Here is a 10,582-nt window from a genome sequence, read left to right as displayed (position 1 = left end):
TCCCAGATCATGTATGCTAGTCGAATCAACAGATTCATCATCATCATCAATATCCATGTCAACCCGATTGGAAAAGCTTTCCCCCTTACAGATTTCAATAAAATTAACCCAAATGCAGCAAATTTTCCACACCAAACAGATACCAGCTTCATCCTATCTTAAGTTTCTGTCCTGAAAATAGAGAAAGTTTGGAACTTGATAGATACAGAAATGAATATGAGATGAACAGAGTAGTGTAGATAGAACCCTAAACCCTGATTTTGTCTAAAGTTTGGTTTTTGAGAGACTTAGTGAGAAATGAAAGGTCTTACCTTTAGGGTTTAAGAACAATGCGGGTGAGAGGGTTGTCGGATTTTTCCAGTCGATCACTCTCTCTGTCTCCGATCTGCTCCGTCTTTTTGGTACCACGCGCGAGGAGCTAAAACGTCTAGGATCATTCCTCACTGCATTATATTTTTATTCTTTTTTAAGTAGGTCCTACCGGCTTATCGGATAAGAAATCTGAAAGAGCGGGTCTATTCAGATCTCCAAATTTTCTTTTTGGACCGCTTTTAGTTTTTAAAATTTTCAAAATCCAATTTTACCCTTTCCAAAAAAAAAAACTCATGACAGCACTTCTTTGTCGATCTCTGTCACAATGGAGGCGATGAGGAGGTCATCAATGGCTTCTTTCTGCTCATTGGTGCAGAGAGACAGAGGCAGGTGGTGTAGGTGGATAAGAAAGCCCCTACTATAAATACTGTTGCTTTTCTTTATCATCAATATGCTGATTTTATTGTTAAAGTATTACCACTAAAAGGATTTTCGATCAACGAAATGGGGAGCCAGAACATTAAGATTTGTTTTTGCTTGTTGGCGGGGCTCAAGTCACCAAGGTACTTAGAAACTGAGTTCAAGATTGGTGTGGCCATGAGGTGAAAGGGAGGGAAAAAGATATTCATTTTGATATAAACATATCGATCGTGCCACATAGAATCTACATCCGACCAAACAAAGTTCATAGCTTACAATAAAAACTTTATGAGGGTGATTTTGTTCTCTGGATTTTCAACAGCAAAACTCTGTTAATGAAACGAGATTAGGCCCAAAATTGCTCAAAGGTTTGACCTAAGAACGATTTTGTTGCGACTAGCCGGATGGTAACAGTAGCAATTAGAACTGATTTCACAAGAATGGAGCTTATAGATGGATGTGGTCTGGGAGCTAGATGCCTGAGAATTTAGTGGACAGAGGATTCCAGCAATAGCCTGATTTTGGGTTGTGGGTTAGGTTGTTTGGGTATTGATGACTAGCTTTTCAGAGATGAAGCTTGATCTCTTGCCAGATGTCTTTGGGTCGTTGTTGCTTGAATTTCAGCGATAGTGGACCCACTTTTTATAGCGAAGGTGGGAGAAGAAGATCGATGCCAAGGATTGAGGGTCCTGAGAGAGCATTTTCAATTTCAGGGAGATGGTTCCTAAGCTTTCAAGTTTAGTTTTCTCCATGGAACCAAATTGGTGAAAATTTATTCAGGCTATGAGAGTGGAGGATGGTGGTATAGGTATAGGACGGTGATCATCCTAAGTTCTACGCTGCTTTGATCTTTGGGAGATTCTCCCCCAATTTCTGCTATTGTAAATTGTGATCATAGAATTGTAGGGTTATTGAAAATTGAAACAAGATTGCTGAGGATAGTAGTTCGGAAGCTTTTCCATGAATTTTGGGCTTTTACCAAAAATGGTAGAACATCAATCCCAGCAGTGATCTTGACATAACGATGTTTCTCATTTGTGAGAGAAGATGATCCTGATGAGCTTAGGGCTAGAGACTAACCTAATAGACTTTGAATGGGAAAATGGCTCTAATGGGCTTTAGTTTTGCTTGGCTTTCTCTTCATTCCTCCACTAGCCCATGTTGAGACTTTGGTCCCTCAAACAAGAATTTCGGTCCCCAAGTCTAAAGTTATCGAAGGATCTCATCTTAACTATAGACATTATAGAATTTGTTACATTTCACACCACATCCCTTGATATAAGCCCCAAACGTAGTTTGGGTCTACGTGTATCGCGTGATAATTAGGCATGTTGAGTTCTTGAAGCCGTATATTAGTTGTTTGACAACCTAGGCATGTCATATTTCTTGTTAACTAGAGGGCTTCTTTTGGATTGCAATGGACTTGTTTGAAGGCCCAACAAGATTACGAACTTAATGACCCATCTCTTTCCAATCGATCACTCTCTCCGTCATTTTGGTACGCGTGAAGAGCTAAAACGTCTAAGATTCTCAACACTCCTATATTTCCGTTTAATATTCCTTTATATTATTTTCTTGTATTTACCTACTTATTGAATAAGAAATCAGTTGAGTAGGTGAGCATGACCAAAAAATGTACATGTTTTCTCTTCTTTACAAAGGAATAGTTCGTATAAAAAGAAATTACAAATGACAAGTTCTAAACATATCAATTGCACCACGTAGCATCTACATCCGACCAATCAAATTTCATAGCTTAATTACAATAAAAACTTATATATAATACCATTTGCTTGTCATGTGAATACCATTAATTTTCTTCTATAGTCAAGTAGTTTGTGTAATATATATCGATGATCATTAAGAACTAGATCACACAAATTACTTCTTTCTCATCATATAATAACCTCTAACTCGGATATGTTAGAGGTTGATATATGATGAGGAAAAGTATTTAACATTGATTGAGTTTTACCACTAGAAATCGTTCCGTTGCTCTGTGCGAACTTATTGAGAAGATCACCAACTAATCTTGTTGATTTGCTTGCGTTACACTGGTTGACTCACCGTTAAACTATGCATTCCTTATATCAATAAGATTTGAATCCGTAAAACAATAATTTCTCGTGAAGACATTTTTTACTCTCTCGCTCTCTCAAGAAAGGAGAGGGCAGCTAGGTTTCCTTAGGTAAGCTTGGAGACTCTCGTTCGGCGGCTCCCGTGCTGCGCCAGGCTATTAGCCTTGTTGGTGAACGATGAGTGCGGCCGGGCGGGGACGTTTAGATGGCTGTTTCTCAATCTGTGCTGAGGCAGTGCGGCTTGGACCTTGACAAGCTTGTGGTGGGCCTGCATCTTCTGATCATTTGGAGGCTTTGGTGGTGGCAGACGGGTGGTATCGACGTTTTGTTCCCTTGATTGACGGCAGCGGCTGGCAGAACGACATGAGGTGGGGCTTCAACGAGCTCGTTTTGGATCAGAGTTTTCTGATCTGGCCGGTATGGGTGCTTCGGAACCATGTGGGAAGGAGGCGTTTGGGGGAGGTGGTGCTTCTTGTCGGCGTGTTGGCAACGATGGTGGGGTGGATGGTCGTCTGAAGTCTACTTGTGGGAGTCGTGGCAGTGGCTAGGGTCTCATAAACGTGGTGGTGGTGTGGTGGCTGCTGCAGCTTGGAGTTCGGCTAGGGTTTGAATGCTATTGGGTCTGGGCTTTGCTTTGGGCCCAATTTTATTTTTTGTTTATTATTATTTTTTGAGTAATAATGCTCCATCTTTTACTGGTGGGTGCAGTGGCCTTGGCCTTGTATACCTTGTTTCTTTGGGTTGTTACAATGTGTCCAAGGGTCAGTACTGATGTACACGAAAAAGGTCATAGGCGGATGTACTGGTTTTTTTGGCGTTGTAGCTTCTCATTGATCAAGGCGGAGTAGTCTAGGCTAGTAGTCATTTTTAATGTGTAGTCAGTGCACTTACTTGAGCAACGAATGTAATGGGTGATCTTCGGATCTCCTATTTGAATCCGTGACAATATATTGTAAATTTTTTTATCTTAATTCTTGAAATTTTTCTTTTTAATGCACCAAACTAATTGGGTGAAGACCCCAACTCAACCACAGAAGCTGCCATTGCCTCTGCATCCACCACGTGCAGCGTGCCATTTGCTTAAGTATCCATCAGTTCCTCCACAGGAGGTTCCTCATCATCAAGCTCCAGAGCAGTATATATTTGGATTTTATTGTGTAAAATTTGCAATTTGGCATGGTTTCACAAATGCAGTTGGCATTGGTCAGGACTGTGTCTCCCTCATGCGACTGGCCAACAATCTGGGAGAGGAGGACAGGTTGATCATGGCTACTCATCGTGTTATTTTTTTAGGGTTTTACTGGTAGGTCTTTGTTCAAGTCAAATAAGTTTCTATAATAACACTGTTTATAGTTTGACTTACTAATTGCATAGATGATCATTTTTATTCATCGAAAGAAATCAATCATTAAAACATTGCATTGTGGCCGAGAAAAGATGAGGTTTGCAATATATTTTTTTTTTGGATCCTGCCTACATACGTTGCAAATTATTGGGGGTGATCTATGCATCGGAGCGAAGGCTTCCGGTCAATTTGATGCCGTTCAAGCGCAATAGAATGCACAGAGACAACAGAGCACCTGGAATCAGCAATCCAGGGGGCCTGGAAAGCCACTTCTCTGCCTAGATCAATCACTCGCCGTCTCAACTATTTGTGAATTTGTCCATTTCCCATAGAAGAGTGTCATACTTTGCATGAAGTGTAGGATTCGCTCCCCTAAACTAAATCTTATCAATTGAAACAAACGTTTTTTCTTTAGATGACATCAATTGCAACGCGCTTTTGTTTCCTGCATTTCGAGTTTGGGTTGCGGGTGTGCCACAATGGCTATCCCATGTACTTAGAACTGATGTAACTATCTAAATTACGTATTAATGCAATTAATTTCTTTCTTCTCAAAAAAAAAAAAAAAAAATAGCTGGATGCAGAAACTCCACTTGCACAGGGTACAATCTCTCCAAGACAAGAGAGAAGCAGTCCTTGTTGGTCTATTTCTTACTCATATGATACTGAATGCAACCTACAGTTCCATATTTAGCAATTCCTTGTTGCAAAAAAGAATGTTCAACACAAATTCCCCATTCAAATCAATTTAGGGTATTAAAATTCTAAAAATAATCCAGACTTTACCAACTTCAATTTTATAAAGTATTATCATACTCACTAAACTTCCATCTTCATCCGTCAAAAACTCCACTATAATCAAAGGGTCTGCTGTAAACATCCTCGGTGCTGTCCTTACAGTCATATTCCTCATAACTTGCCGAAGTGGACAATGGATTAGTACCGGCGTTCAAAGCAGCAATTTGTATAATGTTCTCTATCTGTTTCACCACTTCCCCCATTCTTGGTCTTTTATCCCTTAGTTCTTCTACACAAGACATTGCCAAATCCACAAACATTTCTACACCTTTCAGCTCTGTTCCTAAACCAATGAATGGATCAAGAATGTCATCAAGGTTGTACAAATCTTTCGACTTATCCATTGTCATCTGTACCACTCTCACTATATAATTCCCTTGCATTATTGGCCTTCTAGCAGTTATCAGCTCCAACATTACCACGCCAAAGCTATACACGTCGCTCTTGTCAGTCAACTGTTGAGTCATATAATATTCAGGATCCAAGTAGCCCTATAATCATGGAAAACCACAGTTCAGTTATATTTAAGATACTATTGTAATAATTTCTACATTGCAGTATTTTTGCAAGAGGAGTGAAAAGAGTTTCTCCTGACCAGTGTCCCTTTAACTTGAGTAGATAAGTGATCCATTCCACTATCAGCAATTGACTTGGAGAGACCAAAATCAGCAACTTTTGCATTTAAATCTTTATCGAGTAGTATGTTGTTTGATTTGATGTCCCGGTGTATAATGGTTGGGTTTGCATGTTCATGAAGATATGCCAGACCTCTCGCTACACCAAGTGCTACTTGAAGTCTTCTCGTCCAGTCCAACCTGATTCCGGACTTCCCTGAACCAAGAAAGAAATGAATCAAGAAGTGTTTCTGATAACAGAGTAAAATATATACTTTCCTTTCTATAACAAGCTTTGTAAAGTGCAAGTGCATGGAATACCTGATAGGCTGTCCCTCAAATCACCATTTGGAACATACTCATATAGCAATATTTGTTCTCCTTGCTCAAAACAAAAGCCTACAAGGCCAACAAGATTCTTATGATGTACTCGTGATAGGAGCTCAACCTCGGCATTGAACTCAACTCCTCCCTGCATAGATTCCCGTTTAGCTCTTTTAATGGCAACCATTTGGCCTGTTGGAAGAATTCCCTTATACACCTGTAAAATGTTTCCAAAAGTCATATATAGTGTAATGATGTTTGATTAAGTCTCTATTGTAATGAAAGATGATCAAAGTTAACCTGGCCATAACCCCCAGATCCAATATCATTTGCTTTTGAAAAACCATCGGTGCATTTCTTGAGCTCTTCAAATGAGAACAATCTTGCTCCTTTTAGTTGAGGACCCGCAGCACTGCTATTTGGAATCCCTGTCTGCTCCATTATACAAAATTAACTCAATAAAACTACCCCCTTCATCAGGAAATCACAAAACAAACTGTGTCAAGTCCACTAAGAACTTTTTAAGTTATTGATGGCTTACCAAAAGGATCGATCCAGTACTCATTGACTCATCTGCTTTCTTCTTCTGGTGGAGAGCATAAAGCCCTACAAGGACTAATAATGAAAGGAGCACAGAACCTCCAATTGCAGTTCCAATTATCACGCCCTTGTTTGATCCTGTAGGCACCTTAAAATGATGAGAGATAGAAAGAAGTATAGATATAAATGTGGTTTTCATATTTACCTCCAGAGTTGGTGTAAAGAACAAGAAAAGAGTAGGGTCCAAAAGAATTTGGACGTCCCTCTAGACTCTGGTTGCTAAGAACAGATGTAATCGCCGAACTTTCTGTTTGGTTGAAGCTAACTTGATCACCAGATGGGAAAATTTCTATGATAATTTCAAGTTGATAAGATGAGCTCCAGCTCGGATGACTCAGTGAAACTGAATCCACAGGAAGGTTTTTGGAGTGAAGAGATCTTGTGAGATTGTTTGAGAGAGCTTTGTAATAATTGATGTCATCCAAGTTTGAGAAAGAAACAAATAAGAAGACTAGAGTCCGTGTATAGGGAGATGCACATTTACAGTTGGGGGAAGCAACCTGGCCTGAACTACAGCCAGCACAATTACTTGGTGTAGTTGAAATCGAGGAATTAGTAGGAGAACCATTACAGTAGTTCTTTGCCATGTTATTCTGACTCCCCTCACAAATTGGATTGTCAACTAGACTGCAAAAGATGAATGATTACTTTTAATAATATGACAAGCAAATAACTGGTTAGTCTTTAGAGAGTTGATATTTCAGTATCCAGCATCCTAAAGAAAGAAAACACCAAATATGCATGCGTGCTATTTCTTACATCAATGTGTAGTTGGATCCCTCATCAATTGGTGCAAGATCAGCAATGTTGTTCTTCTGCAGATCAATTAGGTTCAATTGATTGCCAATATTGGTTCCAATATCCAATGTACCATTGAGACTGTTGTTCTTTAGTATCCTGTAGCAGGTCATATGATCATCACTGTAACTATACAACTGTATATAAGTTGCATAAATGAAATTTTATCCTTGTTCTCTTTTAGAGCAGAGCCAACTTCAAAACTAAGTCATTTAGATTCATGAAACATTCGTTACATTGAGTGTGGTGCTACTAAATATCATTATGATATACTCACACTGTCTCCAAATTTTGAAGGCTGAAAAGGGCTTGAGGGACTTGTCCCTGAAGTCCTGTGTTTTCCATCATTCTGCCACACAGGGTTGATAGGTATGTTAATTTTGAGCACTTGATTATTGTGTTCTGATCATTGATATTTCATGCTCACAAGCACAAAGGTATGAAGCATACAATGTTGTCAAGAACTTCAAGGTTGAAAACCAATTAGGAATATCTGACGCATCAAAAGTATTATTGCTCATATCCCTGCAGATTAAAATTTCATAAGCCATGACTTTAACAGTTTTCTTTATAAGAAAAAACTAATTGATAGCTAATTGTGTAAAAACACAGTAATATGGTTTCTGGTTGGTACTTACACATAGGTGAGGGAATCCATGAGAGTAAGGTTGGGCACCTGGCCAGTCAGCTTATTGTTGGACAAGTGCCTGAAAACATATTACAAATAGCTTACAGTTCAAAACTTTACTGAAATAGATGTGAATTATTTATCTGGTATGCCCCTCATACTTACAGTTCAGACACATTTGTAAGATTTCTGAGGCTCGTAGGTACAGGCCCACTTAATGAATTTCTATCAAGGCGTCTGCACCAAAACAAGAAAAGTTTTCAGTACTCAATAACTATATAGACCACATCTCTAATAGCCTTGGTATAAATTCACTCGAGGATATGAAATATTTACTCACACTGCCTCCAGAGTTTTCACAAGTCCAAGTGTGGAAGGGATGCTGCCAGTAAAATTATTTCTGTCAAAAATCCTGCACAGATAAAAGAACTCGATCAGATGGAATTGATGTGTTTCCTTTGGCAGTTCAGAATTGGAATTTTCCAAATGAAAACGAAAAAAAAAAAATTAGCTTTGATTCCTAAGTTTTTATGTCAATGACTTTTGATTTAGTTAGAAATGCTGTTTGAAACTGAAATGTGCAGTAAGGACTAAGGAAAGACAATTAGAAATGCAACGCATATAAACATGAACTCATACATTTCCTGTTCTATTCTGCAGATTGTATTAATCATTCTGATATTTCAAGTTTCTCCTCTAGAAAATGAACGCTTTAACGTACAACACTTACAAATGTATCAGAGGCATATTTGAGCTGAACAGTTGAGGTGGAATGCTGCCCGAGAGCTGGTTATTTGAAAAATGACTGTATTTAAAGCAAATACAGAAAGAATCAGAAGGACATAAATTGGAAAGAACAATGCCAAGGTACCATGTAAATGTTAAGTTAAAATTACTAACAAGAGCGGGCTTACAAGTGCTTTGTTTTATTTAACATATCAAGACCAGGTGCAGTCCCATTAGAGACTGGAATGGAATCCCCAAGCATGTTGTCCGATAGGTCCAGAAAGACAAGATTGGCTAGATTGCCAATGGAAGGTGGAATTGGACCACTAAATCTATTGTTTTTCAGAGATCTGCAGTAGCATACAAATCAAGAGTTCCGGAATTACTGCATACCAGCCTAACATATCATTACAAGAAAAAGGAGAGCAGGGGATCAAAAATTTGGAAACTTTACAGATAAGAAAGTTGCTTTAAAGATCCTATTGTAGCTGGAATAGGACCAGAGAATCTGCAACCATCCAGGATTCTGGTATGCAACAAAATTTGTTAGGAGGATAAACAATCACATAGAAACTAATATTACTCTACTGGAGAAATCATAGATTTTCTTTTACACGGTTTTTAGTTTGGTCAAGTTTCCAATTGATGCTCGAAGTTGTCCCTTCAGGTCCTCGTTGAAAGCCAGATTCCTATACGAAAATTGATGATCAATGAGTTAACAAAACAAGGAATGGACAAATCTATTACCAATAACTATTAGAGGATGAAGCAACTTAAAGTGGTTACCATAATTCTAGTAATGATGATAAATTATTCAAAGCAGTCAGTGCCTAGATATTCCTGGATTGTGGTAAACTACTTTTTTTTCTTTTTTTTTTTATGGCAAATGATAAACAACTAGAAAATTGTAGGACAGAAATTACAGAATCTGTAGCTCAGATAATGTCTCGATATCACTAGGTAGCCCGCCTTTCAAACCCATGTCTGCCAATGTTCTGAAATTAAAAGCAGACAAATCAATAAAAAGAAGATGGATGCAGGCAAATATATGAGCATTAAATAAGGTGGAAACAGATCAGGAACTTACAAAGCAGTGATCCGTGAATTGGTGCAAGTAATACCATCCCAGTCGCCACAAGGATCTGAACCAACCCAACTTGGAGGGTTTATGCCCCATTCATCCCTGAGTATCATAATAGCATTATCTGCATCACATTCTTTCCATTAGTTTAGTTCTTCAACGAACGAAGAATGACTTGAGGAATTTACAAATTACATTATATAACTCTAATGTTAATCCAAACTCATGAGTGTTACTTAAGACAACTGTCTTGTGAACAAGAAGCACTGTATAAGTTCAAACTATGGAAATGCAGAAAGATCCTAATCAAGAAAGCTAAAGAAGAAAGATTGATAGCCTGTCATAAACCTATCAATAAAAACTGATTGACTCCATGATGAAAGATTAAATAGGTAGCTTTAAGTTGGATAAAACTTACATTCCTGAACAGTTCCCTCTGCTGCAATAACAAAAAATGGGATTAACACGAGCAGCCGTAATACTTGAGTGACTCGATCCATTACTTTTTGGAAAATGGGCATCAAAACCTTCTTTCATCACCTTACCGGGCAACTTTTGTTGTGTAGAACAATCTAGGAAGAAGTAATTCAGGTGGAGCGTATTTAGACCTTTCAGATTCGACTTCTGGAGAGTCCATGGTTAGATTCTAGAAACTTGTAACAAACGGAGCCATCCATAGTTGAACCAAGTGGTCCAAAAATTATATAATAATTTAGAAATAGAAAGGGTCCGAGGTATTAATTACTGAACATGACAGAAATGAATAATGCACGAAGAACAGAGTGTTAAACAGCGACAAGTGTGGCTCGTGGCCCACCATTGTACCGATACTGTCCCAACTTAACAACCCGATAGGTG

General features: G+C 38.5%; 1 protein-coding gene across 2 annotated transcripts; it reads right to left on the bottom strand.

Moving 5' to 3' along the window:
• Nucleotides 1–4,734: 4,734 nt before the first annotated feature.
• LOC133733948 (leucine-rich repeat receptor protein kinase HPCA1-like) lies at nucleotides 4,735–10,391 on the bottom strand. 2 transcript variants are annotated; one of them, XM_062161606.1, is made up of 19 exons: nucleotides 10,143–10,391; nucleotides 9,731–9,848; nucleotides 9,567–9,638; nucleotides 9,258–9,332; nucleotides 9,098–9,169; nucleotides 8,832–8,993; nucleotides 8,648–8,722; nucleotides 8,258–8,329; nucleotides 8,083–8,154; nucleotides 7,928–7,996; nucleotides 7,740–7,814; nucleotides 7,567–7,638; nucleotides 7,251–7,388; nucleotides 6,637–7,118; nucleotides 6,433–6,569; nucleotides 6,192–6,323; nucleotides 5,889–6,108; nucleotides 5,549–5,784; nucleotides 4,735–5,444 (listed from the first exon to the last, which is right to left on the bottom strand). In XM_062161606.1, exons 1-19 carry the CDS (start codon nucleotides 10,243–10,245, stop codon nucleotides 4,989–4,991), a joined length of 2,838 nt encoding a protein of 945 aa, XP_062017590.1. In that variant the 5' UTR covers nucleotides 10,246–10,391; the 3' UTR covers nucleotides 4,735–4,988. The 2 variants fall into 2 exon arrangements, with proteins under 2 accessions (XP_062017590.1, XP_062017591.1); XM_062161607.1 differs by lacking the exons at nucleotides 9,567–9,638; nucleotides 9,731–9,848; nucleotides 10,143–10,391 and having other exon boundaries at nucleotides 9,260–9,332.
• Between the last annotated feature and the right edge of the window lie 191 nt (nucleotides 10,392–10,582).

The sequence above is a fragment of the Rosa rugosa genome, chromosome 2, assembly GCF_958449725.1.
Source record: "Rosa rugosa chromosome 2, drRosRugo1.1, whole genome shotgun sequence".
In the NCBI taxonomy this organism is placed as follows: Eukaryota; Viridiplantae; Streptophyta; class Magnoliopsida; order Rosales; family Rosaceae; genus Rosa; species Rosa rugosa.
This window is presented reverse-complemented; position numbering and strand designations above follow the sequence as displayed.